The 22,271-nt window shown below is 45.5% G+C and overlaps 1 protein-coding gene across 1 annotated transcript in view; it reads right to left on the reverse strand.

Annotated features, from left to right (window-relative positions):
• ABAT (4-aminobutyrate aminotransferase) overlaps nt 1–22,271 on the reverse strand; it is a 252,910-nt gene that overhangs the window by 149,792 nt on the left and 80,847 nt on the right. The window contains exon 3 of the mRNA XM_082261300.1: nt 763–860. Within this exon, the coding sequence (XP_082117426.1) occupies nt 763–860 (98 nt within the window). The remainder of the gene's footprint in view (nt 1–762; nt 861–22,271) is intronic.

The following is a 22,271-nucleotide window of genomic DNA, read 5'->3' on the forward strand; positions in this document are numbered from 1 at the left end:
GCACACTAGAATGTTTTTTTAGAAGCTCAAAAAAGCTAGGAAAAATGCTGATAATAGCATTTTGTACCAGCTTCTCCTTTTAGGAGATTTTAGAATCATTTAGGAGCATTAGCATTTTACAGTACATGAAGAGAAAATAAAAGCGGTTAGCGGCATTTCTTCTGGAAAACGCTCCAAGAAACTCTACAAAAAACAACTTTTTTCTGCTCCACGAAGTTAAAGATCAAAAAATGCTAATATCCTATGTGTCCATGCACACTACTTTAGGCTAACACTATTTAGCTTCTAGGAGCAGAAAAAAAATGCTAATAACAGCTTCTAAGAGCTTAAAAATAAAAAAGCTAGTGTGCATGGAGCCTAACATGCAATATTTCATCTTTTCCACTGCCAATTTTTTTTTCTTTTTATCCCAATCACTATAAGGCTGCATTCACACTTGAGCGTAGCGTTTTACCGCGTTTTTTACCACGATTTTCAGGCATTTTTGGAGGCAGGCATTGACATCTATCAAAAACGCTGGTAATCAGCCCAAAAAGAAGCTCATGTACTTTTGTCAGCTACAGGCGTTTTGCAAAACGCTCAGATGTGAACAGGGGCCATTTAAATGAATGGGGTTTTACTTGTTGGGCGTTTTGGAACTTTTTTTTTAGCGTTTTTGGAGCTGAAAAACACTCAAAAAGCCCAGGTGTGAATGGAGCCTTAAGAAACTTTACAGAAAATCACCATACATTTCCTTCTCAAGTTTTACCATTATTCACTCACTTTTGATCGTGGTCCTGGGACGTCTGTCTTCATTAGTGGACCATCATATTCAAAATCAACATTCTTTTTGGCAGCAGCTTGACTGATGTATCGGCAACCTGAAAAAGAGGTATGTCACTACAATATTATGCATTGAATGAAATTCTCAACTTGATATCACAAGTTGAAATGGAGAAAAAAAAAAATAAATAAAAAAAACTGACAACTTTTAATACAATGACTAATTGTTACACACTTTTTTAAAAAACACAAAGCTTCTTAGACCCCGTTCACACTGGGGCGACGCTACTTGCCGGGGCGACCTCACAGGTCGCGGTGCGCAGCTCGCACCGCAACCTCGGAGCAGCCGGCACGGACTTCATATCATTGAATTCAATGCAGGTCGCTCCGGGTCGCCCCAAAGAAGCTCCGGACCCTTTTTCTAAGTCGGAGCGACTTGTGTCGCTCCTATTAGAACGGGTCCACAGCTTCTCTATGGCAGGCGACCTACGGTGACCTGTCAGGCGACCAGGTCGCCTGACAGGTCGCCCCAGTGTGAACGGGGTCTCAAAGTGATTGTAAACTATCACCTTGTAAAACAACCCATTCAGTTTAAAATAAAAGTGAAAGGCAAAACATTGGTGTATAAATATTGAATACCTTATAACTGATCACATTCCATTTTTTCTCAGATGCATAAGAGCTGGGGGGAGGAGAAGCAACAGTACACCGATCTTCCCAGTGAATGGCTGTGCAGGGTAGGTGTGTCAGCACAAGTCTGATTATTGGAGAGCAGGCTGAGTTCCCAGCACAGCTAGGGAACTGACCACGTTGTGCTCTGATTAGTGTGGTCAGTTTTTATTAGGAAAGCAGAGCGACTGGCAGGATCACCAGGGACTTCACAGAAAGGAAGCAATACAAAAGAGAACAAGATACTTTTTCATAGTACATGGTATAGCAGGCACATATCAGGAAAAGGAAATATTGGGGTAACATTCTTTGAATTCTGCTAATTGTATTTTTTCAGAACAATCCTAGGGTATTACTATCAAGCAACTGAACCCCTGTAGAGAAGCACCACCAAGTACAATCTTTGCCTAGTCACGGCTACTTTTGTTGCTGAGTGAATCTAAGGTGTTAAAGAGGAAGTAAAGCTTCCTCTGTAACTTGTAACTATAGGTAAGCCTATGATAAGGCTTACCTATAAGTACTGTAAATATCTCCTAATCATGCACCGTTTAGGAGATATTTACTTTGAATGCAGCCAGTGACATTACTGGCGCATGCGCTCTGAAGGAACGGCCGCCCTTACCGTTCCTTAAGAGCCCCGTGCCGTGAACAGTCTCTCCCGTGTGCATGCGCGGGAGTGACGTCATTGTGGCTCCGGCCAATTAGATGGCTGAAAGACGCGAACCCGGAAGGAACACTGGTTAACATGTCAGCTGTGTCAGCAGTGTGCGGGCGCAGCGCTGACTTTGGACTTGATAAAACACAGTGGACAAACACCAGCAGGTGATATGGCTCCCGAAATCCTCACGGACTGTGTAATATTTTGCATTTCATTTGAAAATCAAGGTCCCAGAGTCTGGAGGAAGAGTGGAGCGCAACACAAAATCCAAGTTGAATAAGGTCCAGTGTGAAGTTTCCACAGTTCGTGATGATTTGGGAAGCCATGTCATCTGCTAGTGTTGGTCCACTGTGTTTTATCAAGTCCAAAGTCAGTGCAGCCCTCTACCAGGAAATTCTAGACCACTTCATGCTTCCCTCTGCTGACCAGCTTTATGGAGATGCTGATTTCATTTTCCAGCATGACTTGGCACCTGCCCACACTGCCAAAAGTATCAATACCTGGTTTAATGATCATGGTATCCCTGTGATTGATTGCCCAGCAAACTCGCCTGACCTTAACCCCATAGAGGATCTGTGGGATATTATCAAGAGGACAATGAGAGACATCAGACCCAAACAATGCAGATGAACTGAAGGCAGCTATAAAAGCAACCTGGTCTTCCATAACACCTCAGCAGTGCCACAGGCTGATCGCCTCCATGCCACACTGCATTGATGTAGTATTTCCTGCAAAAGGAGCCACGACCAAGTATTGAGTGCATACTACAGTGTACATTGTTCTTATATTATATTCTAATTTTCTGAGATACTGAAACTAGCTGCAAGCCATAATCCTCAAAATTAAAAAGAAAGAAATGCTTGAAATATATCACTGTGTGTGTGTAATGCATCAATATAAAATATATGAGTTTCACTTTTTGAATTGAATTACTAAAATAAATTAACTTGTCGATATTCTATTTTTTGGGATGCACCTGTATTGCTGAAGAACAAACATACAACTCACTCTTGTGTCCAAATGTATACAGTAAACCCCCGCTCCATCGCGGTTCAGTTTTTGCGGTCCCGGTATATTGCGTTTTTTTGTAATATTATTTTACTATATAAATCATTAAAAATGAAATATTTTTGTGTTTTCCATAGCTCTTGCTATGTCTCTCAGTATCTTATGTGTTTAAATGAGTTTCTATTGTTTTAAAAGTGTGTTTAAAGACCTTAAAATGCTTTTGCACGTACAGTGACAGTAAAAAAAAACATGCCTACAATGCATTTTAATAGGGTTTTTCTATTTCACTGATTTTCACTTTCGTGGCTGGGTCCGGAACATAACCCCCGCAATGGAGGGGGGTTTACTGTACACTGAAGAAGAAAAATAAAAAATAAACAAAAGGAATGAAAAAACAAACTGCATACTAATAGATTTCCATACTACAATGACAATCACAGATAGTCTCAATGCACTTTTCATTATACTTTGTAAGGGAAAGCCAGTCATAGGCAGCCAATGTGAGAAGGAGAGATATGACGCACATCACTAGAGCCAGTTCTCAGAATATTATCCAACAAGGATTTCACTCCAAATGCTTATCTGCCAAGCAACACAAAGTCCAACCAATATGAAACTTTTTCCCATATGCCTAATCCACATGGATGCCATAAATAATGACTAAGTTACTCTAAAATGTTTATATGTATATTGTCTTACAATATTTAAGCAGTGCCTAGCAATTACACAACATATGAAACAGTATAGCATCTACTGCATCGCACAATATTTACACGTGTATGCCTACAAAATGCGAAATCCCGTAAACCATTATAAGTCTCCTAAGGAAACATCCTTGCCTTAAGAGGCTGCTACCAAGATCCACATTGACAATTTTAATGGCTGAAAACGGTTTTAGAAGAGTGTTCCCTTTATACTGCAGCTCTGAGCATTTTCTCGGGTTTATAAATTGTCAACTAAAGAAGATGGTCATTGACAGACTTTGCCAGTTTACAGATTTTTTTTTTTTTTATTATATGATTCACATGTAAGTGATACCAAACGGTACACTGAAATACAGGGATTTATTCATTACTTTTCAAAAGGGAAATGGTGAGAGGATACTACTTGTTTAGGAGAACCTTTTTTCAATTTTGCCAATTTATTTTACTTCATTTTCACAATATAACTTATGTGTCAAATTTTAGGATTGCCACAGAAACAAACATAGTACTTTCTCTGATACATTATCATGACTACTAGAAACACCTACAACTCCTGCAATGGAAAAACGTGAGAGATAATTTGGAGATAATGTTATCGGTCATTGACATGGAGGGTCAAGCCAAATGGCAATCATCAAAGGTTCAATGATAAAAAAAACATACAGTTCTATGAGGTCACCGGAACATGCTGGTCAGGGTCCCTGACATGACATGAGGTCAGGGAAAATTATCACCTTGTAACAGTTACTAACAGGGACCAAAGAAAATGTCATTATTCGCTCTGCAGCAAAAGTGCAAGGTCGACATATTGGATCAGGGCCTCCTCCCCCCTGTAAAATTAAAAGCTATACATAATGCAGGGGCTAAAGTGTACATGGAAGGAAAAAGTTAGAATACAAACCTTATCCATCCAGCGAGATTCCTGGGAAACAATGAGTACCACAAATCTAACAAGAACACATTCCAGTCCAGTGTAAGAGTGTCTTCTCGTCAGATTTGGGATTCTCATTTTTCCCATCACTTACTCTAGAACAATCCAGAGTGCCACCACTACCTGTACCACCCTGTCTACATGCTATGGAACCAACTTTCTTTTCCATAGAATGTTTTTGGGTCCAAGCCAGCTCAACTTAAAAAAGTTTCTGCAAAATTTGCTGTGTGCCCAAATTAATGCAGAGAAAATGATTTTTGGAGAGTACAAAAAAAATTATAATTTAGTCTTGGAGGACAGAGCTCTGCTTAAGAGAACCATGGAGTAGAATTCCCAAAGCAGTACTACCAGAAAATCATATTACCTCTCCTAAAGTAGAACTAAAAGGCAAAACTTTATTTTCTCCCTCATTTTGGATAGAGTAATGGTCTCTAGTTATACTTTAAAGAATGCGGTCAACCCCCCTTGTAGAATTTATCAATGGATGATCACATGGCCACTCTACAACTGAGGCCTGATGGTAGAAAGTTAAGGATACACTTACTGCCCTGGTAGAAGGTTACTGGAAATGGTAGTTCTCAGTGCTTGAAGGCATTTACTTTTACAATGGTATGCCATATTCAGTGTGAGATTGCAGCAATCAACTCTGCAAGCCCTTTATGTGGGCCCACTACAACCACAAACAGGTAGTCTGTCCTATGAAACCTGCCTGTGACATTCAAGTACACCCTAATCACTCTGACAACATCTAAAGAGCATTGGGCTTGGACACAGGATAGACTTCATCCTTATGCAGCACCAAATATGCAGATTTGCAGGACAACGCAGCAGTTTCCAATAACCTGCATGCCAACGTGATGGCCACTAGAAAAGCCACTTTCTGGGACAATGCCAGCAGTGGAAACTCTCTGGGCGGTTTTTGTAAAACCAACACTACTATATTCAGGGCCCACAACAACAAAAATGATCTCACAGAAGGAGCGATGTGCATAATTCCCTGAATTAATTTGCCAACCTGTTTGACCAGTTGGACTCTATCCTGAATTCGTGGATTTTGACATAAAATGTTCAAAGCTTTGGGATCCAAGACCAGTCCTATCTCGCCATTTTTGGGCATCAAATGGTTTGTGTAAACCACTGAAACCTTTCTGCAGTAGCTACTGGTTCATAAATCCATGAGAGTGTGATGCAAGCCTGCTAACTATTCAGGAGAGGAAACACAGGTGGGGTGTGATAAAACTTCTGTGAAGGGGGTGTACAAAATGATTTGTACCTCGAAGATACTAACTCTCACACCCATTTGTCTGACACATGGGCTAGCCACTCCTTTAAATGTTAGAAGTTGCCCCTACATTGAGCTGGAGAGATAGGGACAAAACTCTGATGGAGGTAAAAAATAACCCTTAATTCTTATATATTATGTGTATAATATATATTTACAAGTCCATTAATGGGATGCACTCTCTGCAGAGTGTTTCTTTTTGGACATTAATTAACACATATTACCATTTCTATCTCTAAATGGTTTATGGGATATATAAATAATATAGACTCCTCTGTTAATCTTTTCCTTTGGATACAGATATAATCATCAGCTATCCTTTATATGGGACAGCTACAGGGCCACCATCCACTAGGCATTGATGTCTGTAATGCTACATTCTCCTACAGAAATCAGTCTGAAATAAATATGATGACAATGTTATTCAACATAAGGTAACTTACCATTCACATAGAGATATAATTTGGCTGTTTTTGTTCGTGATTATTCGAGCAAAGATTTTAATGATGAATGATTCGTAGATATATATATTTTTTTGTAAACTAATGGATATATCCATTACTAAAATACAATACACATTATGTAAATTCGTTTTTCCATGGATGTTACAAGCATTATGGATATGTTTACATCTATATATACATCTTTACTGGTTTAGTATCTCTATTGTAATTCTTCCACTTACAGAATGAATCAGACCCCAAGTGTGACAGGTCCTGTGTCCTAATTGTTGGACCCCTTGTGGAGCTGGGGCCCCTCTTCCTTTCTGCCGCCTGCACATTCCACCCTGATCTCTATCATCTCCCTTCCAATTTCTGGGGGGTGTGAGAGGTGGGCGTGACCCTGATCTAGAAGTCCTCTGACCTACCTCTCCCTGATGTGCTGCAACTCATTTTTAATGCAAGCGACTATCTATGCACCTGTGACCATATTTAGGGTATGTCTATAATGTTATAATTTGTTAGTCATAGACCCCATTCATTTTGAGGTCTTTATATTAATTGAACTGTACATATAATATGTATTTTAATATATGTATTCTTATCCTAGACACCCTATAGTGGATCATTGTTATAAAGACCCCTGAAGAAGAGCAAACATACGCAGTTATTGAAATATCGAAACGCGTTGGGTCTCTTTGGCCCACCAAAGGTCTTCTCCTGCTTCACATGGCCACATTTCCTTTGCATTATTAGTCGCTTCACCTTTGTTTTATACGAGAACCTATATGTGATGTTTGTACTTTTCAATATTTGTATCAATAAATTATCAATTTTTTACAAATGAGCAGTTGCCCGTTATAGTCCCAATTAGGGGTTTTTTCCTGCTTGCTACTATGTTTAATGTAGGGATGAGGGCAAACTGACTCTTGGACTCTCTTCTAGACTCAACCATTTGTTTCACTTAGGGACAAAACGCGGTGCTTGTCACGTGAAGGGGTAGGGAAGCTGGAATCCCTTGTCACAACTTCCTTCCTCCAAAACATTGGTGTATGAGCTGAAAAGGTTTGTAACAAGAATCCTTGGCTTGCTATGGGTGCCCACACAGAAAATGAAGAGCCAAAAAAGCCAGCGGTGAACCCCAGAAGTTCCAGAAGGGTTCGGACCACTCAAGTATCATTACACAGAGCAGGTAAGAATAACTTTTTTTTAATAATTAAAATAAACAAACCTTTAAAACAATTTTAATACATAAAGAACACAAAAGGTTTTACCTGCATTATGTGACTTCTACAGATCCTATTTATACAAAAAAATAAAAGGGGGGCTACATCTCCCACACACACACATATACATATGCAGTGGGATAAATATTTAATCCTCTGCGGATCAAACTTACAAAGACGTAAAGAGTCTATAATTGTTATCATAGATGTATTTTAAATGATAGAGACAGAATATCACCAAATATCCAGAAAAAACACGTAATACAAATGTTATAAATTGAGTTGTAGTTCAGTGAGCAAGATAAGTATTCAATCCTCTATTAATTTGGGCTCCCACAGAATGGCTACAGTATGTGCTCATGTGGTACACAGATTAGTCCTGTCAATTTAAGAAGGTGCTAACGACAACTCATTATGTGTATAAAAGACACCTGTCCACTTTCTTCCATTCAAACCTCACCATCATGGGTAAGACCAAAGGACTTCAGTGCAGATCCACGCTGGTGCGATGCGGGAACCCTGCAAATCCACTGTGGGTACCCTCATTGCACCTGACTCGCAGACAGTTCACAGATACAGATGTATTTGATGTACCATCAAATACATCTGTAGGCAGACCAGGCTTGTGTACTTTGGGGTATATTTAGAAAAGAATTGCTGTGCGATTTTCTCAAGCATTCGCATAGACGTAATAAATCCCCACGATCTGTCTACTGCATTTTATTCTTATGGTCATCAGCTACATCTAGTGGCCAATAGTGCAGAATTTTCCTAATACCTCAATCAGAATTATGGCCAAAAAGCAAAAAGCGTATTTTGATTGGTTTGCGCAAAAGTTATTGTGTTTACTAACTAAGAGAAAGATTTTTGTAATTTTTATTGTTTTTTTTTTTTAACGAGTAATGGCGACGATCGGCGATTTTTATTGCGGGACTGCGACATTGCGGCAGACAGATCGGACCCTTGACTGACATTTTTGACACTTTTGGGGGTATCAGTGACATTACTACAGTAATCAGTGCTATACATATGCACTGTAACTGTAAAAATGACACTGGCAGGGAAGGGGTTAACTTTATTTGAGAAGGAGGGGTTAAAGTGTGGCTGTGTGTGTAACTGCAGAGAAATATGATCCTGCATAGCAGGACCGTATGATCTCTGCACTTACACAAGGGAGAATGACAGGCGGCTTTGTTTACATTAGCCGCCTGCCTTATTCCCACTGTACCGGACGATCGCGAGTGACCGGCGGACATCGGGTCCGCCGCTCACGCGGGGGGTCCGTGAACGAGCGGTAGCGCGCCTCCAGCGGCATGCGCTTGCCCCCTAGAGCCTCACAGGCTAGCGACGTAGTACTACGTTGCTTTGCCTGTGAGAGGCTGACTGCTGACGTAAATAGCAAGAGGTTAAAGCTGGCCATGGATCAAAATTACACCGGTTCAGCAGGAACCAGACAAATTTAGATCCATATATGGGCAGGTTGGTTGTACAGGAGTCGATCTACCAATTGACTTTAGCACAACCAACCTGTTGAAAAAAATTTCTGCATGGTCAATGCCACCGGCTATAGCGGACAGTGCTGATCTTAGTATTTTGATGGCGGGGAACTATCCCCACTGTCAGAATACAAAACCTCAGCAGGAGCTAGTCCCTTATCCATATTGAGTGTGTGGATGGGGGAAATTGAGAGTTTTTTTTCATTTAACCCGCTGCGCTGGCTAAACAAAAATAAAATGATTCTATGGCTTTAGTCTTTGACAACGGTCAACCGAACACTTATTTTTTTATTGCCAGTAGGGAGATTCCCCCACACACTAACAGAGGATCTAACCCTTCACCAGACTTTCCAAAATAAAACAAAAAAAGAAGTTTCCCTTTACATGCTTGTTAAGATCTTGGAATTAGTAATTTAAGGGGACTCATTTTTTTCAGTGTTCAGTGAACTAGCAAGTATTGCTACTATTCAGCATGCAAAGCTTTTGCTTTTTATCATTTGTAGGTTCACAGTGAATACACCAACTCAAACATGGCCTAGGTTACTGGTTATGTTACAGAAATAGTACTGACTTTGTTGAATCCCACTACTCTACTACATATCCAAGAGTGCAAACTGTACTGTTTTCAAGTTTTTATTGCATCTTAGAGCATATTTATGTAGTAGAAATGAACTTTAGTCTTTTAAAACGATTTTAACTGATTACAGTCTCACTGCTAGTTAAAGGAAAAGCCAAGTTTTGTTAAAAATTAATACAACAGATTTGCAAAAAAAAAAAAAAAAAAAAAAGCCACTTTGTACACTAGCTTTATTGAAATTGCCCTTATACCTGTATTTCATTATGGAGCCAAGTGAATTAAAAAAAAAAAAAAAAAAAAAAAAAAAGTGTTTTGTGTTCTTGTAGAGACCTATGTAAGAAAAACACAAGTCTCTGCACATGGTGTCCACAAGCCGAAAATATTGTACACAAGACAATTCTGCGCATTTTTGCATCAGTTTTTATGCACATACAGTATTGCCTATATACAGTATATATTTTTATGCTATTAAAAAGACCTTATATATTCTTGGACCACATACGTGCCTTTACATTTTCAATAGATTACTGGTGTAACATGAGACATGCTAGAGACAATGTCTGGACACAATGCTGTCTAAAGCCCCGTACACACGTACCGATTGTCGGCCGCAAATATTCGGCCGCTGACCGATCGGCCGATTGTAGGCTTGTTAGTATGATGCTTCCGACAGCTGACAGCGCATTTTCGGCTGAACAGAATCTGTCCTGCAGGCATTAAAATTTTTGTACGCAGACAACAGAACGGCCGATTGTTTGCCAGTCAGCACAGATTTCGGCCGACAGACAGCAGATTTGCAAGACTGGGCATGCCTAAAAGAAAAAACACACGGAAAGTTAACCATCACATGACATCACTTCTGCAGTCGGCTGTTGTTGGCCGACAAAATTCGTGTGCAGTCTTTTGCAGTTTTCAACAGCCCTGGACAAAAGACGGCCGATCGTTCGGCCGACGATCGGTACGTGTGTACGGGGCTTTACCCATAGAACTTTATGAGGGTGCCTTTTAGCAAGCTTCCTACATCTAAGAAAAAAACTGCAACTAAGTCAAAATATAAGAAAATACCCTATTATATTGTCAAAAGTATTTGGATGCCTGCCTTTACACGCACATGAACTTAAATGGCATCCCAGGCTCATCCCAGTCTTGGTCCATAGGGTTTAATGTTGAGTTGGCCCACCCTTTGCAGCTATAACAGTTTCAACTCTTCTGGGAAGGCTGTCCACAAGGTTTTAGGAGTGTGTCTATGGCAGGGGTGGGGAACCTTTTTTCTGCCAAGGGCCATTTGGGTATTTATAAAACCATTTGGGGGCCGTACAAAATTATCACCTTAAAAATTAGCCTGTTATATTTGGTCAAACATTTGATTAACTCACCCCTAATGTGATGGCTGCAACTGCTCCTCTTTGGTGAGGTGTGTGATGTTAGCTGGTATTCATGATGTTGCTGCTCACAACAGATTTTCCAGGTTTGCATCGGTCAGTCTGGAGCGCAGTCAACTTTTTTGCGGTGGTAAGTTTTGAAAAGAACTGCTGGTGAGTATAGCTGGCTGGTATTGCTGTGGGTACTGCTGGCTCAGGCTGGTACTGCTGGCTTGTACTGTGCTGGGAGTACTGCTGGCTGGTACTGCTGGCTCAGGCCGATACTGCTGTGGGTACTGCTGGCTGGTACTGCTGTGGGTACTGCTGGCTCAGGCTGGAACTGCTGTGGGTACTGCTGGCTCAGGCTGGTACTGATGGCTGGTACTGTGCTGTGGGTACTGCTGGCTCGGACTGGTACTGTTGGCTGATACTGCTGGATGGTACTGCTGGCTGGTATTGCTGTGGGTACTGGTGGCTCAGGCTGGTACTGTGCTGTAGGTACTGCTGTAGGTACTGCTGACTCTGGCTGGTACTGCTGTGGGTACTGCTAGCTCTGGCTAGTACTGCTGGTTCTGCTGTGGGTACTGCTGGTTCTGGCTGGTACTGCTGTGTGTACTGCTGCGAGTACTGCTGGCTCTGGCTGGTACTGCTGGTTCTGGCTAGTACTGCTGTGTGTACTGCTGGTACTGCTGTGCGTACTGCTGGTACTGCTGCGAGTACTGCTGGTACTGCTGCGAGTACTGCTGGTACTGCTGCGAGTACTGCTGGCTCTGTCTGGTACTGCTGTGTGTGCTGCTGGCGGGAAATGCTGGCTAGGAGAAGTGTAGCAGCGCCCCGCTGGAGGAGGAGGTGATGTTTCCTGTATTGGTCACAGGCGGAGTGCATTTGATATCACTCCGCCTGTGACTCACTCAGACTGTCATAACAGAGCAGGAACTATACAGGAAGCATCGGCTCCATTCTGACAGATCAGCTGAGAGACACAGACTCAGCTGCATGGGGGACCGGACCAGATGACTTCGGGGGCCGCATACGGCCCCCGAACCATAGGTTCCCCACCCCTGGTCTATGGGAAAGATTGCCCATTCTACCAGAAGCGCATTTGTGAAGTCAATGATGTTTGACGAGAAGGCCTGGCTCACAGTCTTCACTCTAATTCACAGCAAAGGTGTTCTATCTGGTTGAGGTAAGGACTCTGTGCAGGCCAGCCCTGTTCCTCCACCCCAAACTCGCTCATCCATGTCTTTATGGACATTGCTTCGTACACTGGTTCAAATCATTTGGTGGAGGGGGGATTATGGTGTGGGGTTGAACTTGGCCCCTTAGTTCAAGTGAAGGAAACTCTGAAGGCGTCAGCATACCAAGACACTTTTGAACAATTTGGGGATGGCCCCTTCGGGTTTCAACATGAATGCACACCAGTGCACAAAGCAAGCAGGCCTTTTTGTCCAACATCAGTGCCTGACAAATGCACTTCTGAAAAGAATGGTCAAAAATTCCCATACACACTTCTAAACCTTGTGGACAGCCTTCCCAGAAGAGTTGAAGCTGTTATAGCTGAAAAAGGGTGGGTCAACTCAATATTGAACCCTACGGACTAGGACGCCATTAAAATGTATGTGCATGTAAAGGCAGGTGTCCCGATATTTTGACAATATAGTGTCTATGGACCACAGCTAAAATCATATATTTTTTCCCCACACAGGTACCCCTTCCCGAGTTACAAGATATAGAAAAACAGGACTGTGTACCACAAAATTGTCTCAATAAAGGTTTCGTAATAAAAAATGGATTTTTAATTCATACTTACCTGTAAAATCCATTTCTTGAAGTACATCACGGGACACAGAGCCATTAATCATAACATATGGGTTATATAGCCACCTATACGTAGGTGAAGGACACTGTCAACCAATCAGAATTGATGACCCCCTATATAAACCCTGCCACACAGGAAGTACCTCAGTTTTGTAGCAAGCAATAAAAGATCCCATAGAAGAGGGGAGGGACCTCTGTGTCCTGTAATTTACTTCAAGAAATGGATTTTACAGGTAAGTATGAATTAAAAATCTATTTTTCTTTTCATACATCACGGGACACAGAGCCATAATCATAAAATATGGGATGTCCCAAAGCAATGCAACGGAGGGGAGAGGGACACCAAAAAAAAAAAAAACAGCTGACCCTTAACAGAAGGATTACACCGCCGCCTGCAGTAGGCTGCGGCCAAAAGACTCCTCCTGGGTCCCAACATCCACTATATAGAAACGAGTTAATGTATGCACCGACGACCAGGTCGCGGCCTTGCAAATCTGAACCATAGAGGCTTGATGGCGATGTGCCCAAGAGGCACCTACTCCTCTGGAAGAATGTGCCTTTACAGGAAAAGGTGGAACCTTTCCTACTAAACGATATGCCTGGGTAATAAACTGGCGAATCAAACTGGAAATCGAAGATTTAGATGCTGCTAACCCCCTTCTGGCAGCACAAACAAGCTCTCGGTCTTACGAATCTGAGCGGTTTACTGTAAATAAAATTTAAGTGCATGAATTACATCAAGAGAATGCAATAACCTTTCCTCCTCTGAGTGAGGATCTGGAAAAAAAGAAGATAGTTTAATGTCCTGATTCAAATGAAAGGCAGAAACTACCTTGGGCAAAAAATCTGGGTGAGGACGTAAAATCACCCTATCTTGATAAAATATCAAGAATGGCTCTTTACAAGAGCTGCTAGTTCCGATACCCTTCTAGCCGAAGTTATCGCAATCAAAAAGACCAGTCTCTCGGTCAAAAGAACCAGGGGAACCTGCCCCAGAGGTTCAAAATGCTGTTTTTGCAAAACTGCCAACACCAAATTTAAGTCCCAAGGATACAACGGTGGCTTCACTGGTGGAAGCAAACGCACTATTCCCCGGGACGAAGGTTTGAACCAATGAATGGGAAGCAATCGGTTCCTGGAAAAAGACAGATAAAGCTGAAATCTGCCCCTTAATCATGCTCAGGGCTAATTTCATATCTACCCCTGCTAGGAAGGTTAGAATTCTCCTGATATACGTGCAGGGATGCCCATATTTAGGATTTCTATTTCTAGAGACTGGCTTCCTGGCGATTATCAGTGTATGAACTGCGGGGCCGACACACCCTGCTCTTCCATGATTAGGGCTTCAATAGCCAAGCCTTAAAGTATAGAGAGAGTCTGTACACCAGGGTGGAATATCGGACCTTGAGAGAGCAAGCCTGGATGCAGTCCAAGGACCCAGGGCCTTATCGCTGCCAAGCTGGAGCTACGAGAATTACTGGTTTCCCCTCCAGCTGGATCCTGCGCAACAAATTCGATATCAGCTGTACCGGATGCAAGGTATAGATCAGGGAATACTCCTCCCAAGGAGTCACCAAAGCATCCCCTCCGCCTGCGAGTGGATCCCTGGTCCTGGACACAAATCTCTCCAATTTGTTGTTGAACCTGGATGCCAACAGATCTACATCTGGGACACCCCAGCGTAGGCAGATAAATTGAAAAAACTGGATTTTTTTACTTACCGTAAAATCCTTTTCTCTTAAGTTCATTGACGGACGCAGTTCTCTCTGATTCATATCATTAGGGTTATACTGCCCCCTACAGGAGTAGGACACTAGGCAGGGAAAAGTTCTGGCTACGCCTATGGGCAGTCCCAGAGAGTACACCCTCTCTCTCTATATGGCAAAAAACCCAGGAAGCACTAGGCCCAAGTAGAAAGCGCCGAAACAGGGAAAGTTAGGACCTGACCCATAAATGAAGAAGACTGCACCACCGACAGTCCGATTCACCTGGAAATAGTCACAGCAGGCACAGGCAGCCCTGTCCTTGGGCAATCTGTGAGCACAGAGAGCGAACCCGACTATGGGAAGACTCAGTAGTCGCCAAGTTCTCCTCGAGTGCCCGAACTCCATCCAGAGTATGCAGCGCACATTCCGTAGGATGAGGGGGCTCAGGACACAAGATGGCAACACAATGGCCCCGTGCAAGTGAACACTAGAAACCACCTTCAGAGGGAAGGACGGATCCGGACAAAGTACCACCTGGCCCCATGAACCAACAGATAGGGAGAATGACAGGACAATGACAGGACAATGTCGACAGTGCCAACACCCCGTGTGCAGAGTGACAGCAACCAAGGCCACCTTCTGCAATAAGGTAAGAAGGGGATACCCACGATACTCGCAAAGGAGGGTCTGGAAGAACCGACTGCACCAACCAAGGTCCCCAGTTGGCGACGGAGGTTGCACCGGAAGAACCAAGTTTCGCACCCCCCGGAAAAAGTTACACACCAGGGAATGGGCGGCCAACGGCCTGTGGAATAAAAATGATCAAAGCCGAAATATGACCCTTGACAGTACTCAAGGCCAACTTTTGATCAATCCCCCCATTGAAGGAAGCCAAGATCCGGCCACTGAGCAAGAGCGAGGGGGAGCCCAAGAAGACTCACACCACGCAATACGCGACTTTCTCATATGATGAAAAAAATCATCATAGAAGATGCCTCCCACGCTTTACGCAGGGTGGGAATCACCGAAGCAGACAACCCCCTGTCCTTTGACACCTGGCTTACAACAGCCAAGCCGGCAAGTTGTCGAACGTAAAGCCGGACGGGAGATCGGCCCCGGAGAGAAGAAACCCAAGGAGAGTCAGCGGCAAGCCTGACCAGGTCGGCGTACAAAACTCAGCGAGGCCAGTCCCGAGCCACGAGAATGACCGAAATCCCTGCCGCCTCGATCCTGCGAAGGATTCTTGGCAGCAACAGGAGAGGAGGAAAGGCAGAAAGCAGCTGACACTGACCTTGGCCCATCGGCGAGCACTCTCGCATGACCATGCCGGCTTAAGCCTTGCACAGGTGACCACGCCAAACATCTCAGCATTGAACATGTTGAACCTAGCGAATGTTCTTGCCCAAGAGAGAACCCATGAGGCCACCATTGCACCCGCGAGAGGGTCCCGGGAGCGGGCCATGACCTCTGCACTATCCTGTAGATGCGTTGCCAACAGACCCACGTCCTGAGTGCCCCCAAACGAAGCCACAACTGGTGGAACGACTGCGGATGAAGGGACCATTGCCCTGTATCCAGGGCCAGTCGACTGAGGCAAACCGCCCACCAATTGTGTTGTTTCCCCCCTAGAAGGGGAACAGCGGATAGAGCCGGAAAACAAGGCACTCTGCCCAACGAAGAAACATCACTTCCAAGGCAGCAAGGACACTTTTGGTGCCCCCATGGTGAATGACACAAGCCCCGGTCTCAGCGTAGTCAATTGAAAGTGCACCGGACAGCTGCAGGTGCCCAATCCAGTGAACTAGACAAAGCTGGATCGCTCTCAGCCCCAGGACAATAAGCAGCAACCTGGATCCTCCAGGGACCATACTCCCGAAGCAGAAAACCTGCAGAAGACTCCTCCCCACCCGGACAAGCTTGCATCCGAGGTGACAATTGTCCAGTAGACAGGGAGGAAGGATTCCAGAGCAAGACTCCCTGGGCACCCAGCCCAGCCGGATCTGCAAGTCCAGAGAGTTTAGATTTCAGTCGCCTTCGAGAAGGAGTGCCTCCTGGGGGATCCCCAGAGGGATTGAGCGAAAGGGACCGTCTTGAAAAACAACACCATCAGTCCTAGAACTTGCATGCAGGTCCAAAAGGGAAGACCATGTGCGGAACAGCAACAGTCGACCGCAGTCTAAAGTTCCAAGAGTTTTGACCCCGGAGGGAGAAACACCCTGACCGAGTCCAAAGTCAGACTCAAAGTCCAGTCTCATGGAAAGGACCAGGGATGATTTCTGAAGGTTCAGAACCCACCAGTGTTCCCACGGTGACAACCAACTTCGTTGTCAGCACCGTAGGGGACTCCAAAAACGGAGAAGCAGAGCGGCCAGGAAACCAGGGCCGATACGCCCCACTGCCGCAACAGCGCCAGGACCGGAGCCAACACCATCGTGAAGACCCTAGTAGCATAAGCGAGACCAAAGGGTAATGCCACAAACCAAGAGATCCTTCCCCACGGCAAAAAATTGAGAACCCGTAGCTATCCAGAACATAACGGGACGTGAAGGTAGGCAGCTAGATGTCTATGGAGGCCAGGAAGCCCCCTGGTGTAGAGAAGCCACCACCGTGCGAACCAATACCAACTTGAATTTGTGATCTGCACAGAACCAACAAAGGACCAGTAGGCCCAGCTTGTTGAACCAGAGCCTGAACTGCCCCACAGAGCGCCTGTAAGCGATCCGGAGACAGCCGTACATTGGAAGGTTAAAACCTTACCGGAAATAACCGGATCGAAACTTGATCTTGCAACTGGAACGCATGACCTCCTGAACCCAGTCAGCCTGGGATCCGGGCCAGCCGCAGGTCCTCGACCCCCTAGATGGGAGAGGAAGCACCCAGGGCAGCGCCAAACAGGCGATCCCCCTGAAAAGGGAGATCCATTAAGACCTTCTTAGAAGTTTGAGCCACAGACCAACACTCTGGTCAAGTAGACTCTGGTCAACCACCACCAAAAAAGACAAGGTGTTATACAAGGGAGCCTCGACCAGCGCGGCATTGCAAACAAAATGCAGCCCCTGCGCCAGCTGGTCGACCAGCTTTCCCAGGGCAAGAGGGACATGCCCCACACCAAATTGCGGTGTTGGGACTCCGTCCATCAGGCAGAGTATGCGTGGCAAGGGCAAACAAACACTGTTCCCAGTGCAGCTACGCCAGGGAGCACAGAGCGCAGGCCACAGCACGCACCATCCTATTCCCTAAGTCCTTAAAGGACGGGGATTCCTCCACCAGAACAACTGTAGTCCCATTCAGCTAGAGACCGTACGTCCATCAAAAGGCGGAAACAGTCCTCTGTACCAGAGACTCCCCCAAAAGGGCAATGGCTAATGGCCACTTAGACACCCCAGGGGAACGTCTCAGACGGTCCTCTTCTACATGAGCAGCCAGCAAAATGAGCAGCTCCAGGTGGCATGCGAGTGCCAGATGCCACCTGCGCCCTAGGCGTAGCTGCCGCTGCGACCCCCAAATTGCAGGGTGCCACGCACCGAAAGCGCACAGTGCCTCCACCAGCGCCTGTCACGGCAGGGCAGGTGGAAATGTTATCCTCATAATCCGAGAGGAGACAAAGGACGCAAGGTAACAGACCCGGCAGGGAGGCCCACATCTGCGGGGGCTGAGCCAGACTCCACCCCCCGGGCACAAATGCGTCCAGAACTGCCGAAAAGACAGACGGAAAGTGGAGGTACGGAAGGCCCTGCGGCCTCCGTGAGGGGGTCAGGTGGGAAAAAATGGCCTGCAGGGCCCATACTGAACCTAAGGAACCCGTCAGAAACTTTAAAAGAAAAAAAATGAAATAATGACATTTTTTTATTTAAAAACGGCCCCACAGCGCTACAGCGCCCCTCGGAGGTCGGGCACGTGCTAACGGGCCCCCACAGAGAGGGAGAGACCACCCTCAAGGCTCACTGTCCTTCAGGCACTCCAACCGGCTTTCACTGCAAAAAATCTCCAGCAAAATGGCCGAAAACGGGTGTACCAAGATGGCCGCCTCCATAGAAGCAGACAGAGGCTGCAACAAAATGGCGGCCCCACCCAAAAAACGCGGCAATCAGGGACCCCCCCCCCATGGCCATCCGTACTCTCCACTTTAGGAGAACCCCAGCAAGCCCCCCCCCGCACGATCATTGAGCACCGCGGACAGCGAACTCGCCCGGCCCCACATGCGGCCTGTTCACTAGGCCCCAGGCTCAGGTAGGCCCAAACAGTCCCCCACGTGGGGGGGGGGGTCACAATAGGACAGAGGGAAACCCAGGAGTGCGAGGGTCCGACCGTCCCAGGGAGAGGGCCCGCGTCCACCCCAAAATCCACCAGGGAGGGGGGGGGGGAAGACACATTTATTCACCACACAAGGAACACAGGCGGACGCCATCTCTGACTGGACCCCACGCCACCGGAGTAGGGGGCTGTCGGCCAAATAGGAACGCTGCAACATCAGCCTAGACCCTGTCGTGTGCGTCCTGGCGAGACGTTTAACTCGCTGGGCCAGTCAGTGGGACTATGTCACTATGTCACTATGTCACGGCTGACCCAGCGTGGAACTAAGGCCTGCACGTGCTCGCTGGCCAGACTGGGGTGACCACTGGATATGGGGGTCCAGTCTGTCGCCCCGCTCGGCATAATTGTTTGAAGATCTCACAGGAAAAAAGTTCCGGAAAAAAAAAAAGCTAGCTAAAAATTCTACATAAAAAAATACTTTTATGCCAGGACCAGAGATCCCAGCAAGGAACTAGGTCCTCACTCCTTACTAGGCAGAAAAAAACTGACATCCTATGCAGGAAGAGAGAGTGTGTACCCTCTGGGACTGCCCAAAGGCGTAACCAGAACTTTTTCCTGCCTAGTGTCCTACTCCTGTAGGGGGCAGTATAACCCTACTGATATGAATCAGAGAGAACTGCGTTCGCCAATGAAGGATAGAGAAATCTCGGAATTTAAAGGCCATTCCCCCGGAAACATCTGTTGACGGCTTAAGAAATCTGCCTGCCAGTTCTCTATTCCTGGAATGAACACTGCTGTCAGGCATGGCCCAAACGCCTCTGCCCAGGACAGGATAATATCCACCTCCTTCTGGGCTGATCGACTCCTCATGCCTCCTTGGTTGACATAAACCACAGCCGTAGCATTGTCGGATTGCACCCTGACAGGGTGACCCCGAAGTCTGGGCATCCAGAATTTCAGAGCCAGACTGACTGCACAAATTTCCAAAATATTGATGGGGAAAGAACTCTACCCAAGACCATTTCGCCTTGACAGTGGCTTCCTCCAGAACCGCTCCCCAGCCAGAGAAACTCGCATCTGTAGTCACCACCTTCCAGGTCACTGGAAGAAAGGATTTCCCCTTCTCCAGATTTCCGGTCAACAACCACCAATTCAGACTCTTGGTAGCAAAAATATGAACCGGTCCAAAGACTGAATTTTTCCGTTCCACGCAGACAGGACATGGAATGGAGCATAGGGAATTGCCTCGAATGTGGACACCATCTTTCCCAGTAAGATCATGCAAAGACGTATAGATGGATATCTCAGTCTTACTGAACCTGACCCTTCAGGTCTGAGACCCTTCTTGCTGGCAAGAAGATCTTTGCCTGCACCATGTCAACAACAAGCCCCAGGTATTCCAGACGCTGGACTGGCTGTAATGCTGACTTTGCCAAGTTCAGTATCCAACCCAGTCTGAAGGATATTTTGGCTTAGAGCCAACGCTGATTGATCTATTAATAATTGATCGTCTAGATATCCTATTATCGATATCCCTCGGGACCTTAGAACAGCCAATACTGGAGCGAAGACCTTTGTGAACACTCTTGGTGCTGTGGCCAACCCAAAGGGCAGGGCCACAAACTGGAAATGATGATTTCCAATCGCAAAATGAAGGAACCTTTGATGGGTCTGAAATATAGGCACATAAAGATATGCATCCTTGAGATCAATGAATGCTAGAAATTCCTCTCCCTGCAGGGAGGTTACGACCAAAATAATTGACTCCATATGGAAGGAATGAACGTTCAGAAACTGATTCAGCGCTTTAAGATCCAAAATAGGTCTCACATCCCCGTTTGGTTTGTGAATTATGAATAGGTTTGAGTAAAAACCCTTGAACCTTTCGTTTTCTGGAACCTCGGTTATCACCCTCTGAGCTCTCAGCTGGTCCAATGCTTGAAAGAGAGCTCTCTTTTAGGGGATCTGTTGGTATACTTGACCTCACAAACTGAGGATGCAGGAACACCCGAAATTCTAGCTTGTATCCCTAGTGAAAATGGTTGAGACAACCCAGTTGTCTTGAATTAACTCCACCCATGCCCCTGAGAACTGCAGGAGCCTTTCCCCCACCCAGGCAAATAGGGGCGCCCCTTCACTGAGAGGGTTCAGAGGAAAACTTGGCTGATCCCTGGGCCCAGGGCTTTTTGTGACCTTGCCCCAAAGGCTTGGGTCCTGATGCAGACGGTTGAGGCCGTCGCCACTGACTGAAACGGGAAGCACTGGTATTATGTGTGCTGGGGATCTTAAAAGGAAGGACTCCTGCTCTTCTTTACAGGTAGCAACGTACTCTCCCCCCCTCCCCCCCCCCAAAAATCTTTTGGATATACTTATCCAAATCATCACCAAAAAGGCATTCTCCCTGAAAGTAGAAGCTAGCCAGTAATTTTTTACATGGTAATTCCGCAGACCAGCTCTTTACCCAAAGGATTCTGCGCATATGCACTGTCATTAGAGCAAACCATGACATTTGCCTTATGGAGTCCGTAAGAGCATCTAATGCGAAATACAGAGTGCGAGGTAGATCTGACACAGACTCTTCAAAGACCTTTCAAAGACTGACACACTCCAATGGCTGCTACTGCTGGTTGTACTGCAGAACCTGCAACCGCAAAAGGAGGCTTTAAATAAAGGATCCCAACTTTTTAGCCGCTGATCTTTAAAAACCTGGGCATTATCCACAGGACAGGTTAGATTCTTGTTAACCGAAGAAACGGCTACATCCACAGTGGAAATTTTCCACCTCTTAGAAAACGTATCCTCCATAGGATAGAACAATGAAAACCTTTTAGGAGGAACAAACCTCCTATCCGGATGATCCCAGTCATACACTTCTTGCTCCAAGAGTGGATGCATTGGAAATGATCGAGGACTCTGAAGAGGGTGCAATGAGCCTATGGAGGAAAAAGTTTTCAGTAGTCTCTAAGGGCAGGAGTTTAAACTCAGCCCGGACCATCTCAGCAAGAGACTGGATAAACAATCTCTGGGATTGAGAGGCTGATAGGAGATTCATCTGACTCCCCGGAAGTGGAATTTTCAGCTTGACCTGCTATAGGGTCACCCTCAGCTACATCTTTCACATCCTCTGCTCAATCCTAAACTGATTCAGGGGGCAGCTCAGGAAAGGGGGATCTGCCCTGCTTCTTTCCTCCATGTGGTGTTGCAATCATGTCAGCAATCCTACCCTTTAGGCTGGCTAATGCCGATGCCAAATTGTCCTTGGCAACATAGGCTGTGGCAGGAGTACACACAGTAGCCAGTATGCCTGACAACCGTATTGGCTCAGATTGGCAAATTGCCCCTGGCTTATCAGGAGGAGTAGACACCGATGAAACGACTA

The sequence above is a fragment of the Pelophylax lessonae genome (genome assembly GCF_965119305.1).
Source record: "Pelophylax lessonae genome assembly, chromosome: 6".
NCBI lineage: Eukaryota > Metazoa > Chordata > Amphibia > Anura > Ranidae > Pelophylax > Pelophylax lessonae.